Raw genomic sequence first — 22,401 nt, 5'->3', positions numbered from 1 at the left:
AATAAAGCTGTAACTTCTAGTTAGACCATGTGTATATTTGAATATATCGTATTCTCCAACCACGGCAGCTCTGCAGCACGGTTTCTCTGGTCATTATTTGAAGAGTATTATTATTCATTATTGAAGAGTATTGGTTTTTTGCAAGAGTATGCTATCTAGAGTAGCTTTGGTTAACAGAGCACACTGTTTTCTTTTCAGCAAAGTCTCTATTTGTAGAGGACCTTATAGGAATATTGTCTAAAAACTTCTCTATGTAGCATAACTACACTCTTTTCATCATGCTAAACGGATATTGTGAACAAAATCAAGTTTGGGAGTACCAAAGGAAAACTTTAAAAAGTATATGGTGGATTTATGGTATTTTTGTTTACCTTAACCAAGCCAATACCAAAACCAAGCACTGCTGTATTCTAAATGCTTCTACAATTACTGTAGTAGGACTTCACTGCATCACGACGCCCTTTAACTAAAAGCCTAAATTTCATAAAGGATTTAAGATAAAGCTTGAACAGCCAATTTCAGACAATAAACTTGTCCCTCTTTATTACAAGTTTAGAAGCACTTCTACAACTACAGTCAAGGCTTTTTTTTTTTTTTTTTTAATAGCGGAAATAACCAAGCAGCTGTTAAAGCCTTCAACTGCCAAAACATCACAATGAAGGCAAGACTGGCATTTAAGTAAGTCTTTTCTGCCGTAGTTGCAGAAAGCCAAATTACTTTTCCATCACCACTACTTTCTCAGCCTGACGCTTTCCAGTAATTACATGAACAAAGCTCACAGCGTGCTGTTACCAGCTGAGCAGGAGGCAGCACGCTCCCTTAGGTTCAACTGGTACTGTAGCAAGAAAAGATAAGGGCAACTGTAACCCCAAATCCTTTTAACTCCTTCTCTGCCAACAAGATAGGAGATTGTTAAAAGGACACCTGAATATGAAAATTAACCTGCTTATCCCTGCCAGAAAGCAAAAAAACCTCAGGTAAATAAAATCCAGTACTCTGTCAGGTGCAAGACATTTAAACTTGCAAGGAATTACAGGTGTGGTAGATTGTAACCATTGTTTTTATTTCATATAACATAGTATTAGCATTTTTCTTACACACCATTTTCAAATTCTAGAAAATTACACAGCAGAGGATAGTAAAAATACTTGCAATATTCAGAAAAGTAGTAACATATTTAAGAATCTAATGAGTAACCTTCTATTCTCATGGAAGTAAATAACAGATGTAGCCCAATTTGAAATGTCACTCATATCCATACAACATCAGCTACGTAGTCTGACTGCAGCTATTCCATACGTCCCACCTGTACTAGCAGAGTTCACCATATTTTTAGCAATTTTATCTCACCTAAGCATTCTGCAGAAGGCCGTAATTCCTGACTACCTGCTTCATTTTTAAAAGATTAAGCATTCAGGCTTTCAGCAACCTTGGCTCTCTCAAGAGCTTTTAAAGCAAACCTGCAAATTAACTGAGTGAACTAAAGGTAGTACGCAGAGCATGAAACGAGCTGATTTTGCTAGTTCTTCCTGAATGCAAAAGACTATTTTGTTCATTACAATTTCTTCACATGTCACATGTAAAAGACTACTCTGTTGAGAGATCTTGCCTCAGCTCTAGAAAACTCTTTGTAACCCATTGGAATTCTGCTTTGAAAAGCCTCCAAAATGCCCAATATACACATACGCATAGGTGCTTAGGAGCATTATTAGCATTCAGACATCTGCATTTCAAAATGCACACTGCATTTGATCTTTTTAGGTAATAACAGCTGAACAAATTACAGTAAATGAGAGAAAAAAAAGAAAAACATACAGATTTCCCAAGCCATTTCAATTGACTGTAACCAGCTTGTTTCATAATGATTTCCTAATGTTTCCTAATGATAAGGATCCTTTTTGCAGGATTACTAGAGTCTCATTTTGCTTCTTCATTTACTGTTTATGGTATCCAGAAATACTCCTTAATAGATTGATTACATCATCCATGAGACTCTCATGATGCTTTCTTTCCAAGTACAGGAAACATTTTCGAACACTGTAAAGAACCGAAAGGTTCACTGGGTCTTCATTCAAAACCTCTTGCTGTTATGACCACGCATACACACCCGAGGGTTACACACAGAATAACAGACTAGAGTTCTGACCCACAGTTAATGAGATGAGTTCTGAAACTTGCAGACCTACCACCAGTTGGAAGCAACCATTGGCAAATATCTCCTCTGAAGAACTCAGTTATTAGGAGACTCATCATTAGGAGACACACATGCTCTGACCGGCAATGATGTAAAACTTGTTTTGGTTTTCCAACAGAAATGAACAAGGAAACAACGTACATTTTAAAAGACACACAATGTACCTCTTGTGGCCAAAACAATCAAGCAAATGCTGCTCGTGATTTTGCAGAATAGTGTAAATCTCTAAAGACTAAAAATTAATATACAACTTCTCTTAAGCGCACAGTCTGAAGGGCAAGTTCCATAATTCCCACTGAATACTGAACACAGCTGGCTTGCATTCTCACAAATAGTCTAAATCAAGAGGAGTACTCATGAGATACGTACTTAAATCTGACTAAATGGCAGAATCTGTCCTTGAATATAGCTCTCAAACCATGGAATCTCCACAAAAATCTCAGGTGAGTGCTCTGTGCCAGCACCTCCCCAGATATTTTTGCTGTGTGCATAGGGCACCATCTTCCCCCTCCAGGAACGGCAGCTGTTCCATAGCAACTCTAACCCACCAGAAAAGTAAAGCATGTGGAGAAACAGAGCATCCACCAGTTGTTTACATCAGCTAGGCAGAATAGCTTTTTTTTTTTTTTTTTAGTTTTACTCAGACACTTCCACTTTAGATTAGTAGAAACACTATTTTCAGTGTGCCCTTTATGCAGGTTTATAAAACATTCTTCTTTTTGCAAGCTGCAATTAACTTTAGATTTAGTGCTTGGTTTTTTTTTAAAGAATGCACAAATCTTGCAGTCTTCAACTACATTTCAAAAGACACTACAGGCACAGTTGAATGAAAAAAAGAGTAAAGTTTTAGACCTTTTATTTTAAATCTAAAGTAGTCCACAAACAAGGACTCCGCAAATACTATATTTGCATTTTTTTCAGGATAACTATAAAATGACTTTCAAAGCATTAAAAATACATTAAAATATTACTCACAATTAAGGGATCATCTCGTCCCATTGTAATAACACTTCTGTTCACTGTGCGTAATAACTGTACCATTATTTCTTGAATATGGTGATAAGTTGATGCCTGTAAACAAAAAAAAACAGTTTTGCTATTAAATCCATATCTCTTGTAAAAGAAAGAAGAAACCAATTATTTCCACGTTGACAGTTCAAATTGTATAATATAACCACCCTATTGAAAGACACTAATTATTCTTGCTAACACTGCTCCTTAGTTGAGCAATTTCAGTGGAATACTCATTTCAAGTGGCACAGTCCAATTTTAGCCCTCTCTATCCCATAACTGGTTTTTGTTTCCAATAGTCACTTCCCACCCCTCGCTCAAGGGACTCGTGTTTTCCCAGTAACTGAGTAGAGTATAACTTAATAGCAAGACCCTGGTAACAGATAATTGAGGCAAATTGTATCACAGGTCTCCACATCTGTCAATGGCCCTCAGGGTAGTCTGGAGATCAGTAATATTCTTAGCTTGCAGTCGCAAAGTATATAATTATTAAAGGAGAAAGTTATCCTCATTTCGCTTTGCAGCTCTGTGAGGGCACCAGCTGAAGATGGTCTGCTCTTTGGCCCCATTGCCCAAGTGCGGGTCAATCTGGCTGACTGAGACTGCACTAGAGACCCACCACCTGTCAGCACCGAGTTTTGAGTGATCTTTGCAGCCCAATGCCAAATATTCACCAACTCACATCAAATGATAGGTGCCTCTGGCATGTTGCCTGCCAAAGGACATCTGATTGCTTATTTTAAAACACTGAGCAGAGAGGTATAACCTTATGTTCACCAATTTCATTGACCTTACTCTGATCACTAGACAACTTTGGAAACTAGCATGCCACAACCAAAGAAAGAAAAAGTCTAAATGAATTTCTAACAGGAAAAAAAAAAAAACACCAACATTGGCTTACACCAAACAAGGCACCTCCTCAACGTCACATGTAGCATGGAAAGAACACCACAATCACAGAAGCCTTGGTGATTTCTTAACAATATTTTAGGTGGCTGAGCTCCAGTACCACCCCAGGAGAAACTGCTTCTGACTGTTCTTCCTCCGAGACATCCAACATTGTCTCCTTTCTTTCTTCTCTTTTGATTAACCTGGATCAGGCCAGCATCCTTTGCAACAGAGACCTTCCTCATATCTAGCCATTTATTTACTATTACCATTTAGTCCTATTGCCTCCTTCAACTACAACACATGCAAGCTTAAATGATCTCACCTGTCACGGCATTTCAAAAGTTACTATGTGCTGTAAACACATAATGTATTCACAGAATAATTTGTTTGTAGTTTGTGTTTTCTTTGTTTAATTTCAATTTCTCTGGTACAGTCCCATATTTATAAAAAGACTACACCTGACAGTTGCTGCACAGAAGACACATTTGTTGGAGTGCTTTCACAAAGCCACTTTCTCTTCCATCTCCTCCACTTCCCAATATGCATACTGTGAGCTTTAAGCTTTATGCCAATCAAATAATACAAAAACCATACAGTGCATTGGCTCTTTGTATTTTAAATGCACTGGAAATAACAATGAAATTAAAAATAAAAACCTACAGTGCATCTCTCCCCATATCAGCTGTAATAATTAACCAAATACTCTTCTTGTCCTTATCTTTTTCTCCCCCCTTTTTTTTCTTTTTAATCACCTGAAAAACCTCCGAGATAAAATTGCACTTTCTTTCACAGTAGAACATAACCACTTTTTGTCACACAACAAAGCAAACTATTCAGGCTTATGCAAAGCTGTAATCAGAAAGTCACTTTTCAAAGAGCAACAACCAGCACCTGTTGACCTCTGTGTTGCAGAAGTGGCAAATCTTTGTCCTCCTAATGCATCTATGGGCACAGTCAACCTCACAGTAGAAAAAAGAAAATCTAGCCTTGCCACTGGATTGTTGAACAGTGGCAGCCCTTGGCACCAGAGTACCTTCACAAGGTTTTAATTTATGGGGTGTTTTATTACACAGCTAGAAAGCAAGACATCATTTGAAACATTCTTTGTAAAACAGTATACATATGTATACATACATACATATGTATGATTGGACTAAGAGGCTATACAAGCCACTCTTACAGTCTCAAGTATTTCTCTTTCCGAGACTGTACTAATGCATTACAGGTGTATTTAACTGGATCACAGATTCTTCACTACTGTTTTACCAAACGATATAATAGTTACTGCACCCTGCTTGAAACCGAGAACAAGAGGCAGAGCATAATAGGAAAGAAATACAGAGAGGGATTGCATCTCACAAGAAGCCAGAAAAACGAAAACAAGCAGACAGATGTTGACAGCACAAGGAAGAGGGGACAAAGGATGTCAAAAAAAAGATGAACCAACCATAGGGAAGAAAAATGCCACCAAGTTGCTTGAAATAGCATAATTTCTTGGACTAGAAAACATACAGGAGAGCACTCTCTTATCCACTGCCTTCAGGACCTACAATGCAATACATTTTCAAATCCTACTCTTCTACTGGAAACACTAGTGAAAATTACTGAAAAAAAAAAATTCTATTCAAATATTGTCTTTATCAGAGTTTAGACATTCTCTACTTAAATACGGCTTACACAGTGAAAAATGGAGAAAACAGCAATATAAGTACACAGACATGGAATAGAGTGAAACCCATCTGCCTGCTACAGATGCTTGCTTTTATCAGCAGGATTTTGTGCTTCCGTGAAAGGCATCCCATTTGTTCTTTGAACTCGAATGCTTTCCATATTCACTAGCATTACTGTAATGTCAAACGTAACTTTCAGGAAATAATTAGCTTTAGATAAACTACACTCTGGGTAAGTTTTTGATACGTCTTCAAAGTATACTCTTCATGAATGTTGTTTTATTTAGAGGTCTATGCAGCTTTTCTGTTTTGTTTTCAAACCTTTTTTGTATATTCTTCTTGAACTTTGGCTATAGCAATATATTTTATGATTGTGCACTTCTGTCCAAAAGCAGTTGACCATCTCTTATCCAGAGTATTGCATTTATTAAATAATTTTAAGGTTTGCTTTGAAGTGTAGAACATTTGTTACCCCTGTGCATACCAGGCAAAATTTAGCATTTTGTTTCAAACAAGCATTCTTGACTGTTGAAAGAATGCATCCGAGGACAGCAGAGGACCTATGGCAAGCCACCTGCCATAAAATATGTAATTTTATCAAGCTGCCAGTTAACACAGCAGCAGAGGAAGGGTGGAGCAACTTAGAGTACAACACATATATACAATTATACACCCTGCCCCCAAATTCTTCATTTCTTATTTACATCAATTGGAAAATACAAACATCACATTGAGAAACTGCATTACTTGTATAACTTCCTCCCCATAACTACAAAAGTTAAATACAGCAATTATGTATACCTTCATCTTAAGCAGAAATCAAGCCCCTTAAAGTTACATGGCTATGCCTACATCAGCAATTTGGTTCAGAACAATTTTTAGGCAAATCCCGTGACCACTTCCATTTACCATGTACCGCTTCTGAGTGGTTTTGTTGCACACAAACTAGATTAATTCCAGATAGAAATAAACGAGAAGCTCCTTGACAGTGCTAGAAATGAAGGCATTAGGTTCTTGATCAATGTTTCAGTCACACCAATATAAGGTCCCCCCAGTTTCTAAACTGTTTGCCTTCAGAAAGCTGAGCCATATGCATAATGGAGATGTTTGAACCACAGTATCAGACCGTATCTTACTCAATGTAAACTCTCCAAGCCACATACAACAGATTCCATCAGGAGCCCCACAACGAACCACATGAATGTAGTGGTACACTCGTGTTGTGACACATTTCTTGCTAATGCAGACATTACCAAAACATCCTACACAGCCAAGGCAAAAAAAGCATCATTAAAGGGGAAGCCACGTTAAACCAAGTAAACACGGTAGAGATTTTTTTGCCGATACTTCTTAATATTCATTTGAAGGTACGCAAAGCTACCTGCTACAATAGTGGCTACCTTCTGACAATAGTCTCTAAAAGCACTAAAAGTCACAGCATATAGTTTACAGAGAGTATTTTCTTTTCACCCAGGAAAGATACTATGTCTCACTGCAAGAACTGCAACACTTAAATTGCTTTCTGGTTAGAAGTGTGTCCATGGAGCTACCATGCCAAAGGTAGAGATAAAAACTGGCATCTCAGCTGGAATTGTTATCTGCAGTGCTGCAAGAAATATTCTATGATTTGGCCTCTGCTACAATTCAAGATGTTTTCATGAATCATAACTGTTCTTATAATATTGATTACCACTATAATTAAAAAAAAAAAAAAAAAATCAACAGCCAAAAATTGTAAACTACGCAGTAGCACTTCACGCACTTTCCTTGGGCACAGTGAAGTCACTTGTTCATTAGTTTGCTTTTTTTTTTTTTTTTAAATTCAAAGATGAAGGCTCTTATAACCTAGCTTTACTTCCTTCCACATTTCAGTACATGCTATACCATTATTAGTAACAGTTCAGAACATGACATAATGGTTTTAATGTTTAGCCATAACTCTGTTAAATATGAGCTGTTCTGAATTCACAAGTAGCACATAATATACCTTCCCTGGAAAAAATGTAACATATGCTCAAGCATGCAAAGGTTATTTTCTGCTAAGCCTTTGAATTTTCAGAGAAATGAATTAAAATGGTTTCTTTATGAAACAGACTACTTTTCTTCTTGATAATCTATGAAACAATCAGGCATTCAATAGCGACATCGCTAACTTAAGAAAAATAGTGTTTTCATACATTGCCTATACACAAGATTCCAGCTTTTATTTTAACTAACAGTTTCTAGCTTCACAAGACAACCTAGCAACCCACTGTAACATGCATTTTCTTAGATCAGATTTCCCTTTACAAGGATGACACATGTTTTTTAGTGAAACCTGGAAAACTCACTGTTGCAGTCTGTTTGGTTAAGCATAAGACTTTTCAGAAGCTAAATTAACAACTTGTACCATATATAAATGCTCCCCTGGAAAATGTGACTTGTATTATTCCATTTAATGGTCATCAAAAATGTATGCTTGTCTTCACTGCTGAAATGGATTTGCTAGGTAATCAAGGCATGAAGCAATCGGAGCTCCTATGTGGTATGCAGGTCAGCAGTAGGAAAGTCTCTCTCAGAACGCAAATGCCTTCAGATTCATTGATGAGATGAATGGCACACACTGGTACACACAGATTAGTTAATAGAAAATCCAAACCAAACAAAATTTCACTGTCTTGAAAAATACCTGTGCAAGGTAATAGCAGTTAGTGTTTGATTTAGTTTCCATGTTCTATTTAAACTCCTACAGGGTTGGGAGAAAAATTAGAGTAATTCCATTGTCTCGGAGTCAGCCACGGACTTCAGAATATGATGGAGTGCTCATTTATTTGGACAGTGACAAACATGCACTAAACGAATGGCTCCTTCAGAATTATAATATTACACAACGTGTACTTGAGATATCCACTTGGAGATACCTCTTCAGTCAATACGGTTCAGCTGTCCCAGCTGTGTCCCCTCCCAAACTCTTGCCCAACTCTAGCCTACTCCCTGGCGTGGGGCAGAGTGAGAAACAGAGAAGGCCTTGACACTGTGCAAGCACTGTTCCGCAATAACACATCAATGAAAATTTTAGTTATCCACACTGTTTTGGTCACAAATCTAAAACACGGCACCATACGGGCTGCCACAGAGAAAATGGACTCTATACCAACCAGATCCAGTATGTTCACTCTCTTATACATCCAGTTCTATAACTTTGTGTTCCCCCTCTGACACACACACGCACAAAGCACACAGAAAAGGATATAGATTTTTTTTTAAAATCATATAGTTCATAATCATGCATTGTTCTGACTGAAAATTGTCTGCAGAAGAACTTAAGGTAGCTGGCCCCAAAAGAACATGCAGGATCCCTGACTAAATTCTTTTGAAATTCTCTTTTCCTAAAGTCTTAAGATCTGCCATAAGTTAGGCAAATCCTTTAAAAATTTCTGTACAATTCTAAAACGCTTCCACAGGCTTGGTTGCAAATATAATCAACAGCTTAAAATGCAGCTGCTGCGAATTACCGACTTTGTGCACACAACAGGAAGAGATTATACGTCTCACTTCCACTTGTAGACTCAACCAAGATTTTTTTAGATTCCAAGAGAAAGAGTTTACCATTACATTTAATCGTGTAAGCACTATAAAAACTTGTTCTGATACAGTAAATATTAAACTATAAGATATACCTCAGATTAGAGACAAAGTCACCTTACGAAGGGCTGTCAGACTGCACGCATCAAAGTTGTTGTAAAGGGAGAAAAGGGAAGTGTTTTTAATTAAAATAGAAAGAAAAAGTCACGGATTTCACCACGACCTTCATCAATGACTTAATTGCAGTTCTGAGCCTTAACTGTATTTCACAGGTGCTGAAAGCACAGTCTCAAGCAATGAAGCTAATTTTAGACATAATTCAGTCAGAACAATGTCATCTATGTCTAAAAGTTGTTTGCTGTAGAGACAATTTAAAAATCAAACAGAAGCGTCTCGGTCAGATGCCTAACAATGACTGCCTATTCATAAAAATAAAGTCCTTACCATAAATGAGTGTTCTTAACAATGTACTTGCTACCTGCATAACTGAGCAGCTAGACAGCAGCTGAAGAGAACAGTGTTTGAACACAAAGATCTGATGATTCACATGTTCCCACTCACCAAACAACGTAGGGCAAAGCAATAGAGCAGAGCTGATAATATCACAATATCTTATTCTTTGACAAAAAAAAAAAAAAATACATCCTTCAAAAACTCTGTAACAACTTCAAAGATCATCTCACAATATAAATTTTGACCACACAAAACATAGAACTACTACTTCTTTTCTGTCCTTTGTGTATATTGTACTTCTGGTGATTTTCACAGAACAAATCCAATGCAAAAATATCAAAGTTAAGGTTACAAAAAGTTTTAAATACTAATCCAAAACCAGATTTCTCTAATGAGACGGAAAAATAGAAGAAATATGGACAAGATGTTGGTGTTTTCAAGAGAGAGTTAAGCTTACAATTAATATTGTAAAGTGAGTCTGCCACTAATGTCTGACATTTTCTCCCCCAGCAGGTCAAATCATCTGTTTTTTTAGAAAGGTGCTACGAGATACAGGAAATGAATTGCTCAATAGAAAATTGCATTAACCTTAAGGTTCAAGTGCAATCCCATAAGAAATAATCTGGTTAATTACCAAAACAAGTGTCTATATCTAGATCACACTGAATAAAGGCATTCTGAAGGAGACCACCTAAATACTACTAGCATAATAATCTGGCCATATAGTGAACCTTTTTCCGTCTGCCTGTATGAGTACGGGGTACAAAGTATTTCCCATTGCAAGTCAAAACTGTATATCCTTGAAACAAGATTTTTCACTTTAGCTGGGAGGTAAACATCCATGTTGCACTCAGGAGAAATCTGCACTGTCTCTTAAAGACAAATTACTGTCTGATGCCCTAGATATTGCTGTATTGAAGGTGTTCTCTTCCTTTGGTCTTTATTTCTTCTGCAGAGAAGTCATCTCAAAAGTAGATTTTTAGTACTAAAGCATCTGGTTCTTTTGTTGATGTCCCAACTATTCTACAATGTTTCTTATACTCGTGAACACGATGCTTCCAGAGGGGTCATCATACGCTGATACCACTACTGGATTTAAATCAAGGGACTTTTCTCCTCATATTAGAAATTCATCAGTATTTATTGCAAATGCAATCTGTAGATAACTGCCACCCAAACATCTCACAGAGAATCTCCAGTTTACAGGTTACTTTCCTTAAAAGAAGCTATTGAAGAAATGCCACTTGTTTTAAATAAACGTGAATGTGTTTGGGTTTTTTTAAATGCATGTTTTAAATTCTCAGCAATTTTCATGACATAATGGGTTACATGTTGCCTAAAAAGCCATTGTTTTATCATAATGAAAAAAGGTTTGCCTGGCTACCTCCTTCAATAGAAGTAAAAGCACAGAATGCATTACATGCTTTTAAACAACACCATTCTATACAAATTACATAATTTTAATTGGATTGTTAAAAGACTTAAGTCCAAACCTGTGAAGAGTACAATCACCCATTAAACCTCTGGTCTCCAGCTGTGTTTAAACATACACATCATACTGACAGGTTAAAAAAAAAAAAAACACCAACCAAAAAACAAACAAAGTCCTGTTATTAAAGATAACATTCTCTTTAATGTTAAAATGCATTTGATTTTAAATACAGCTAAGCATTTGCCTAATATCAAGGGAGAACATCTGAAGGAAAAAAATTAAAGGCTTTTCAAAACCTCTCAGCAGCATCACACTAACCTAGTAGTTTTCAACTAAAATGTTCCCAAATGAAACCTGAAGTATTTGTCTATTTTTTTTTAAGTCCTTGAGGCATATGTACATTAACTCATTTGCAGAACAGCAGTTACAAACCTCTCAAACATGGAATTTATTGAAACAAACACTTGCTTTTCTTCAATCATCTTTGCACTTCATTTACACCTTATTTCTATAGGAGATGTATCAGTTCAGATATAGGTCATCTTCCATCCCCCAAGCTTTACGTTTTTACTAATATTGAGGAATAAAGGGAAGAAAAAGAAAGGGAGAAGAAAAAAAAAAAAAAATCTATCTACACTTTTAAATGTTTTTCCCCCCAAGACAGAAACTTACCAGCATTTCCAAAAATGAAGAAAAATATTTATTAGCAAGAATTCTACTTAGTAACCGGTTTTGTGCCAACAGTCACACTTAAAATATGAAGATGATACAGGTGGAAAGGGGTGTTTTTCCTTAGAAACAGTAGTTTGAGAAATAAATAAAATGAGATGCCTTTTAAAAAAAACCCTACATTTTCAAATATTTCTTCTCTGGTAAACAGCCCATCGTGTTTCTACATCGTTCTGGATATATCAGTTCCTACTCTTGGAAACCAGACAAGTTAGAATCTACAAAATAGTCTTCAGACTGCATAGGGCTACATATATGCATACCAAGCAACAAGAATTTGACTTCTTCATGCTGTTCTGCTTACAGCAATGTTCTCACTCATGCAAACATGAGCTACAAACCCGTATTTTCAGTAGGCATTAACAAGTCTTTAACATATCAGCTACTGTTACTATGGACAGCAACTATTAAGTTTGAAAATCAACTTAGTTTATGTGGTACACATGCAAAAAGTATTAATCTATCTTGGTTTATGACTGTGTTTCACCCTTTAAGGTATACAGTAATGAAACTGGTTACTTTATATTAGAGCCTTATAAACTTATAACTTCACTCTTTGCCCTACCATGCTTTCACCATTTCTCTTATGAATTCCATTTGAAATTCAAATGTTCCAATACCTCTTAAGTATCACCTTGTATCAATCCCTCCTGAAGTGCGCTACATCTGTAACAACGAGGAAAATAGCTCATAAGACACATGGAAATACTGCCCTGCGCAAACAGACAAGCCTCTTCAGTTTCAAACTCAAAGATTTTTGTGAAACCAAGCAACATGCTGTAATGATTCCATTACTAGAAAGTGATCCAAGGATCCATAGTTAAAAATGACTAAAATGACAACTTACCTTTATCCAAGGCCTGCAAAGTTGGAACACACGTATTGGAAAACTACAGCCCAGGAGAAATCGGCCCAACTTTCCTAATGTAATTAATTATGAGGTTTCTTTAGAATAAATTCCTCATTATTATGAAACTTCATCGAATAACCTACTGCTCATTAAAAAGTGAGGGACAAAAAAGTCAGTTCAATAGTCTCTCAAATGAGAAAAGCAACCACCCAGATCACAAGTTCTACAGTGCTCCAAAACTACAGGAGCCTGAGAGAGAAACTACAGACTCAAAATGAAGTAAAGAGTGATGACATTGCTGAAAGCAGAAATCATAAGCTACAACATTTGTACACTGAAAAACATTTATTTCGGAAAGGACAAAGTTTTTTATAAAAGAAACAAGATTAAATTTGAAAATTATTCCGAATACTTTGAATAATCATAGAATCATTGAACAGTTTGGGTTGGAAGGGACTTTTAAAGGTCATCCAGTCCAACCCCTCTGCAATGAGCAGGGACATCTTCAACTAGATCAGGTTGCTCAGAGCCCCATCCAACCTGACCTTGAACGTTTCCAGGGATGAGGCATCTACCGCCTCTCTGGGCAACCCATTCCAGCATCTCACCACCCTCCCAGTAAAGAATTTCTTCTTCATACCTAGTCTGAATCTACCCTCTTTTAGTTTAAAACCATTATCCCTTGTCCTATTTCTACATGCCCTACTAAAAGTTTGTCCCTATCTGTCTTATAAGCTCCCTTTAAGAATTGAAAGGCCTCAATAAGGTCGCCCCGGAGCCTGCTCTTCTCCAGGCTGAACAACCCCAGCTCTCTCAGCCTTTCCTTGCAGAAGAGGTCTTCCATCCCTCTGATCATTTTTGTGGCCCTCCTCTGGACCTGCTCCAACAGCTCCATGTCTGTCCTGTGCCGAGGGCTCCAGAGCTGGAGGCAGGGCTCCAGGTGGGGTCTCACCAGAGCAGAGTAGAGGGGCAGAATCCCCTCCCTCGACCTGCTGGCCACGCTGCTTTGATGCGGCTCAGGATATGGTTGGCCATCTGGGCTGCAAGAGCACATTGCCGGCTCATGCCCAGCTCTTCATCCACCAGTACCCCAAGCCCTTCCCTGCCCTCAATGCCTTCATCACCCAGTCTGTATTGATACTGGGGGTTGCCCCGACCCAGGTGCAGGACCTTGCACTTGGCCTTGTTAAACCTCACGAGGTTCACATGGGCCCACTTCTTGAATTTGTCCAGGTCCCTCTCAACGGCACCCTGTCCCTCAGGCATGTCAACCGCACCACTCAGGTTGGTATCATCGATATCATCAATACTCAGCTTGGTGTCATCATATTCTAATTCGTTTCAGTATTTATTCCATTGAAGTTTACCAGTTAAAAGAAAAAAAGTGCCTAAACCTCTGCTAAGGAAAAACAAAGCAGCCCCACTGCTTTCAGTAATACTATGGTGATTTACAGCTGCTGACTATTTAAAGAATATAAAATTGAGAAATAAAAAAAGATAGCATAGATTTCAGTACTTCACCTTTAATACCTCAACTGCCCTTTAACTTAAATTTATGAAAAATAGGAGAAAAGTTCTATTTGCCACTGACTTGTATTAAAAATTTAAATGAGATTCATCAGCATTAATAATTTACTACCTAATCAGCTCAGGCTTACTACAGACTTGGGCCATCTACATCATCATCAATACTTACAGGGTCTTGACAGCTCAGAACCTCCAGGATGCTATTGAGTAATTCAACACAGTACTTCTTCTCTTGGACCTGGAGCTGCTGATCATCCTTCTGTTCCAGTAACTCTTTCAGCTCTTTTGTAATCACAGGAAGCAGAATGTCCCTGCATTCTGAAAGAAAGCAATTTATCTTAAGAACGAATATAAATCAAATACCACTTGCAAATAAATCCTCCTCCAAACAGTGCAACACAATGTGCTTTAACAGCTACAGTCCCTTCCAACGTGGAATTTCTGATTTTCCAATCATGCCTCAGGGATACAAAAATATCACACAAGTTTAAGAGTAAGTCAACAGTATTTCTCATATATGAAAAACATGACTTTCTGATAAAAATAATTTGTTTCAGTTAAATTCTGGAGGCTAAAGCTAAAGCTTGTCCCAAACATTTAGGGACAAATCATTCACTTTACATACAAAGCACCTAAAAATAAGCTATGTTTAAGTAGTGACAGGATTTTAATATGAGAAAAATACTATACTTATTAAATTATTCTTTCTGAAAATAACACACAAACAGCAACAGAATTGTTCCATGTGTCTAATTTTGAAACATACCTTCTAAGAACACATAAAAGAATGCAGACAAGGAAAAGACTCTAAGGAAAGCCCTATCAAGCCTGTGAGAGCAAGAGCTATGCATACATTCATCCTTATTTAAATCTAAGGAAGCTGACACAAATAATAAGTTACATTTCCACCTCACATGTACATTGACTTTTTAAGACAGAGGTGCTTATGGGAAACGTCGTGAGGACAAGATGCACAGATTTGAAATAACTTCAATGAAGGCACTACCTAGGAATACCCAGGAATAAAAGATAGAGATTTTTTTTTTTCTAATTTAGTTGATACATGCCACTGAGTGATTTAAGTAGCAACTTACTTGCACAGTGCTATGTAATTAAACAGAGTACAGCACAACAGCGTGAATAATGCTGAGCAGATGCTTCAAAGATTTGTTGCATTTATGAAAATAACTTGGGAAGTAAACAGAGCTAAATGTAGCTTCAAAGGTTCCACCTCCAAATGAAAGTTGCATAGAACTACAGAAGAACTCTAGTCGCAGTGAGCTGAAGCTCTTACTCATTTCCACTCAACTGATTTCTTATTGCTTAAAATCCTTGTCTGTTTTAACCCTTTGGAAAAATATTACTATCACCAATTGGATAAGATTTTCTATCAATACCACATATTCTGAAAGAATAATAGAACAAAACTAGAAAACTTCTTAATTACTGCAAATAAAAATGAAAATGTGGCTTTTGATATTTTCTTTTAAGACTGATTTAGAACAGCTTTACCCAGACATACAGCGTACGCACTGATAAACAAGTGGAGTGTGAGCCGCGGTGAAACTGTAACCAGTGCGATTTAAAACAAGCCAGGGGCTCAGAATCCCCCCAAAATAAGGGTGCTAGCACAGGAACACAGGAAGTGAGAAAGAAAGAGAGGAAAAGAATGGCAAGTAGATTATAAATTTCTGAATTTTGCAGAGGAAGCAACAGAGGCTAACCATGCAGATTATTCTTATTTCAAGTAACAGCTCCAAGCTATATAAAGCCAGGAGGTTTGAATCATGTCTAAGGTGCAGCATAATTTCTTGCCTCAGAAAGTATCTCTACTCTTGGTAATGCCACAACATGAATAAAGAGCTATTTATCTGATTTTCTATAAGCCTAATTCCATGCTACAAGAGATATCTTACTCAATGACTAAATTACAAACTCACCAGTAAAACAGCAGTTAAAGAACACATATCAACACAAGACCTATTCAAAGAGCAGCATAAAAAGGAATTTCACACAGCTTGCAGTTCGTTTATGTGACCAACTCTGCACACAGGCAAGCTTCCTGCATTTAATGCAGGCCATAAACTACCCCTCTGATTCAGAAACCAAATAGCTGCACTTAGAAAGCTCCTAGTAGAGCATACTAGCAGGGCACACAGACTCCTAAAGCACTTCAGTGTGGATTTGTGTCTATGGAGACAGAGGGAAAAACTCTCCTCCAAAAGTCATCAGTACTGAGAGATTCACAGTCACCAGCTGTAGACATCAAACATTATACAGTTTTCTGAAACTGAGATGTAACTTCATAATTATCAAATTCTTTCTTGATTTGCTCATATGAACCACTTCTAATAACTAATAATAAATGCAAATGCAGTGCCATTAGCTTCTTGACCAAAAAGTAAACCAAAGAAACATCATTAGCAACGTTGAAAGTTATATGCAATACCTTCAAAACTTGCTGAAATGCGATAGTACTTTTTTTTTTTTTTTAATGAAGAAAGGGCTTATATATTCAGTCAACAAATAAGTACAAGTTGCAAATGAGATTATTACTGACCTACTTTTGAAAAACCTAGAAAACAAACTTTAATTCTGTTTTCACTGCAAACTGTGGAAACTGTCCTTCAATAGTCTAGGGTTATTCGGGGGGAAACAGTTCATAGCATGATCAGTTCAGGATTCGTTCATCAAGCTTCTGACCACTCCAAAAAATATTTAAGATATTTTTTCCTTTGGACATAACATTTATTGCTGACCAAGTTCCATTTCACAATGGTTATGAAAAAGACCATAAGCATATTAGCGTAAACACCTGCTGCACCTACTAGTGTAAACACCCACTTCTCTAAAACAGCAATGACTGTTTCATTCCCACTGCAGAGTTGGGCTGTAGGCGTTATTTGCCAGACTTTTAACTTCTCCATACAGTTCATATGCTGCTGAGACAGAAGCTGAATGTCACCTCAGCGAGATACATGCAAGAAACCTAAAGTGGATCAGAAAAACAAAAAACAAACAAACAAACTGACTCACAACTGAAACAAGTAGTTCAGACTGGATATAAGGAAAAAGTTCTTCCTCATGAAGACAGTCAAGCAGTGGAACGAACAGGATGCCCAGTCTCTCCTTGGAGGTTTTCAAGACCCAACTGGAGCAAGCCCGGAGCAACCTGGTCTGACCTCACAGCTGACCCCATTTTCAGTGGGAGGTTGGACTAGAGACATTCTCAGGTTCCGTCCAACTTCAACTATTCTATGATCCTTTAATGCAAAAATTGCTATTTAATGATAGTGTAGCGGTAGCTTGGTGCACTGCAAATGACCAGTTGGCTAATCCTCAGAAACAGAAGATAGTAGCCGGCTACTGGTAACAAGTAAGTGCCAGCACACAGCAAGAAATTTACAGGAGACTACTAGATCTTGCATCTTTGGAACATGAATGGAAACACAGGAACACAGATACATCTCTACATTTATACATATATATGCAAATATATATGCAAATCATGACATTTTTAGGGCTTGTCTTTTTTTTAATCCATAGACTCAAACATCAAGGTTTCCTATACCAGAGCAGACGACGTCAAAATCATGACTCTAAAGAAAAATGGAGAAACCTATTTCTTGTCAATTCAGTCCATAGCAGTTGCACAGCATCTGCAGAGAGGCAAAAAAATTTGCTTCACATATATTTAACCTGTATGAAAATACACATGCAGTAAGCACTGAGGGACATCAAAAATTCAGTTTATCTTTTCTGATACCCTCTCTGCCTCATCCCTGTCTTCCTTTTCAGATTCTCTAACTGCATGCAAGATACGTTGAAGGAATGATTCATCACAAGCTAACCTCCCATCTTTCCCATAGTATTGTGGATCCAGTACACTAGCCCAAATGACAGGCAATAAAGCTCATCTGCATACAGTATCACTGTACATACTTGTCTGCAGTTATACGTACATCTACACATTGCAATATTTTGTGCTGCAAGTTCTCTGCCCTAAACCTGCTGTCTACAAACTCTACTTTTTATAAGGATGCATAGCTATTACTCCAACATCCTGCAATAGACACAGTAACAGCTATAATTAATACAAGATGAAAAGGGACATACTTAGACAAACACATCCAACCTTTAACTAATCTCCAATCACTTGTCATAGGAATACAGATACCAAATCAACAGTATGTAAGAAATTTAACTGGCAACTGTTTTCTCATAGCTACCGTTCTTAAAAATAGTGCTTTAAAACATTTCCACTTCAAAAAAAAATCAGTAGAGGCTGCTAGGCTAAACAGGCCTGTTCATAACAACGAAGTTCAAAGTCACCTCAAATTACATGATATCTAAGCCACTTTTCAGCATTCACAAAGAGGACGGAATGTTATATGCACAAACCAGTTTCATATCTGCCAGGATAAACATACTTATTGCCCCCACTCCTCCAAAACAATATCCAGCTCAATTTCTAAGCCATTAAGATCCCCCTTGAAATGTCTTACAGCTAGCAAATACAAAAATTCTCTTTGGGTAGCTTTCAAACTTACAAGAAGCAACTGGATAATAAATCATAATAAAAATCTATACTTAATGAGCTTTATTTCAGAAGTAAAGTAAGAGACTAGACTGGTCATTGATCAAGGGAAATCCTGCATTTTAGCTAAAGCACATTTTAAGTACTCACACAGAAAAAAGTTAGGACTTCAAGGTAGGTATTATGTGTATATTAGTCACTGAATTACATCTGACTTCACGTGCCAGCGATATCCATTTGACCAATAATCAGGAAGCGTACAGGAGATCAGTTACAAGTTGCACTGGACACCTTAAAGAGGAGTGGAAGTAAACTTCATTAAATTTAACACTCCTCCATACCAGGGTTTTAAAATGCCCACTGCTGTCTGTAACTCATTCAAAAGCCACACACACACACACAGGTATTATGGTAAAAGAAATAAGTCTTTGACATAATTCTGCTTCTGCATAAAGCCATTTCATACTTCTTAAACATTAAGAAAGCAGGGCTTCTTGTGTAGACAAAATTTTCCTATTGTACTGAGAGGACAGCTGAGGCAGAAGGTACAATTGATTTCCTCCAGTTTTAAGAGCTAATTACTCTGCAAGCTTCATTGCTCCCAGTTGTACTTTGCATTATAAATTAAAATTTGATCCATATTTGATACATACAGAATCTATTAAAAGGACTTAACATACGCAGCTGATCAATTACTTACAGTGCATTTTCAGATGTGAACAATGTTGAAGTGTCAAGCTACATGGAAATTCAAAGGTCATTATACTAGCCTTAGCTATATTATTGCTTTTTTAAAAAAAAAAAAAACAAAAAAAACAAAAAAAAAACACCACCAAAAAAACCCACCTGCAATTGTAATTAATGGAAAAATTGATCATTATAATTTTATAAGCAAATTGTATTTTTTTGTGTTAATTATTTTGGTTTAGATTAAGGCTATATGCCTGTATTTTGTGACTGGCTGCTAGATAAACTCAGCTTGTTAATTAAGGGAATACCAGAGAATTACTTCATTTTCCATATAGTAAACAATTCAGATAATGTACTTCTAGGACATTATTCATAAACAAAAGACAATAGTCTTAGAAAAGGAAAATGAACTAGATTTTATAAGATCCCTACCTGTTAAAGTCATCCCATATGAGGATGCAATTCCAAGATGTTCTGATGAACGCATACAATCAGAGTAACTGAAAAGACTAGCATTTGTAGCAAACAAGCCCTGGTCTCAGCCTGAGCCTGCAGGTGGACTAGTATTACTGTACAACTGTAGTCATGCCTTCTCATCTTTAAAAAACCTGTTAAAACCATTTCACTAGAACATTATACAAAATATGAAATCCCCCTATTATCTTGGGACGAAGGAAAGTTTATTGAATAGGTATATAAATTCCAGGTTATAATATTAAGGTATCATTGCACAAGTTAAGTAAGTAAAATGAGCAAAGTGCTCATTTGAGCATCTACAACTCGCTGGCTAGGAAAAAGGAGAAAAAAAAAAATCATGCAAGACAGTAATCAAGAAAAGAAATAGCCAAAGTAAAATTTTCTGTTGTAGTATTTGATGATCTGGATGCATTACTGAGTGCACCCTCAGTAAGTTTGCAGATGACAGCAAGTTGGGCGGGAGTGTTGATCTGCTGAAGGGTAGGAAGGCCCTACAGAGGGATCTGGCCAGGCTGGATCAATGGGCCCGGGCCACTGTATGGGGCTCAACAAGGCTCAGTGCCAGGTCCTGCACTTGGGTCACAACAACCCCAGGCAAGGCTACAGGCTGGGGGAGGAGTGGCTGGAGAGCTGCCTGGCGGAAAAGGACCTGGGGGTGTTGGTCAACAGCCAGCTGAACATGAGCCAGCAGTGTGCCCAGGTGGCCAAGAGGGCCAATGGCACCCTGGCTCCTATCAGGAACAGTGTGGCCAGCAGGACCACAGCAGGGATCATCCCCCTGTACTGGGCACTGGTGAGGCCGCACCTCGAATCCTGTGTTCAGTTTTGGGGCCCTCACTCCCAGGACATCGAGGTGCTGGAGCGTGGCCAGAGAAGGGCAGCGAAGCTGGTGAAGGGTCTGGAGTCTTATGGGGAGCGGCTGAGGGAGCTGGGGTTGCTTAATCTGGAGAAAAGGAGGCTGAGGGGAGACCTTATCGTTCTCTACAGCTACCTGAAAGGAGGCCATAATGAGGTGGGGGTCAGTCTCTTCTCCCAAGTAACAAGTGATAGGAGGAGAAGAAACTGCCTCAAGGGTTTTCAAGCAGTGGAACAGGCTGCCCAGGGAAGTGGTTGAGTCCCCATCCCTGGAAGTATTTAAAAGACGGGTAGATGTCGTGCTTAGGGACATGGTTTGGTGGTGGACTTGGCAGTGATAGGTTTACAGTTGGATTCGATCTTAAGGGTCTTTTCCACCCTAAATTATTCTATCATTAAGCAATCCACATACACACATCTTGTTCCTGCCCCAAGAAAGCCCAAGACAGATGAGGGAGAGATATGGGGGGGCACAGATGCCTATTTAAGTACTAGCTGCTTTTTTGCTTGATAAATGATAAGATTGCCAGCAAAGACAGATACACTCTTTCTTAATTTTCAAACCCATGAAAAAACAAATGTTCTGACTGGCTTTTTGTCTAGAAGCCAGAATAAAACATGTACTGCCCCAAACTGTATTTGAACACATGAAACATCAACATACAGTTTGAGCATCTTGCATTTATTTCATCAAGGTCTGTCAAAAGACATATTGTTCTCTGTATTTATCAGCCCCAAATTCCACCACACTTCTCAGAGAAGTTCCCTGGTTACATCTTCCTGCATAAGGACACGTAGATTCATTCTGGTAAAAGATTAAGCATAGTCACATGTTTTGGGGTTTAGGTTTGGGGTGGGTTTTTTTTTGGTTTTTTTTTTTTAACCCCTCAATTCACCTTAGTCTCCTTCAGAAGATATCTAATGATTTCTTCTGTACCAGGTAAGTGAAATTCACACTCTAAGTCATTAATGCAATAATGTCATTAAAAAAAGACATTTGGGTCTCCTTCAGCAAAAATCACAGATGGGCTTCATTGCTGACTGCCTCATATGTGCAGCCAAAATGGTAATAAAGATTTAACACCACTTTTGTCTCCCCTAGGAAACACTACTCTTGATTCCCTGGCATGCCTGTAGTCATATCCATCTGTTAGGATGGCTTCATGCCCACTTAAAAACTGGCATGCCAATTTAATAAGGACATAGGTGTCATCTGAATACAGATTTAGAGCAAAGCCTTAAAAATAAAATCAGTGAACAACATTCTTTCAACAAGGAGAGACTTCTGATGGCAGTCAGTGCTCAATTAAAGTGCCCTGCTTCTTCACAAAGGACATCTGCTCACAACTGCAGGCATCTTTCTATTAAAAGTCTTCCCTCTTCATTATTTGCCATTTAACTCTCTGTTGGGAGCCCAAAAGTCATGAATTTAAAATTGTATATATTTTATTCATTGCTAAATCTAAATTCAAATTTCACAGTTTAGATAAGCACCACAGAAAGGGGAGGTGCCATAGGTCA

At 37.7% G+C, this 22,401-nt stretch overlaps 1 protein-coding gene across 1 annotated transcript in view; it reads right to left on the bottom strand.

The window, feature by feature from the left end:
- The window catches only part of DOCK2 (dedicator of cytokinesis 2), a 201,064-nt gene that overhangs the window by 117,728 nt on the left and 60,935 nt on the right, over positions 1 to 22,401 (bottom strand). The window contains exons 26-27 of the mRNA XM_082323800.1: positions 14,491 to 14,639; positions 3,170 to 3,265 (exon numbers count right to left, since the gene is read on the bottom strand). Coding sequence (XP_082179926.1) covers positions 3,170 to 3,265; positions 14,491 to 14,639 — 245 coding nt within the window. The remainder of the gene's footprint in view (positions 1 to 3,169; positions 3,266 to 14,490; positions 14,640 to 22,401) is intronic.

The sequence above is a fragment of the Platalea leucorodia genome (assembly GCF_965183815.1).
Source record: "Platalea leucorodia genome assembly, chromosome: 11".
NCBI lineage: Eukaryota > Metazoa > Chordata > Aves > Pelecaniformes > Threskiornithidae > Platalea > Platalea leucorodia.
Note: the sequence above shows the minus strand (reverse complement) of the source record. Positions and strands in the feature narration are given on the sequence as shown.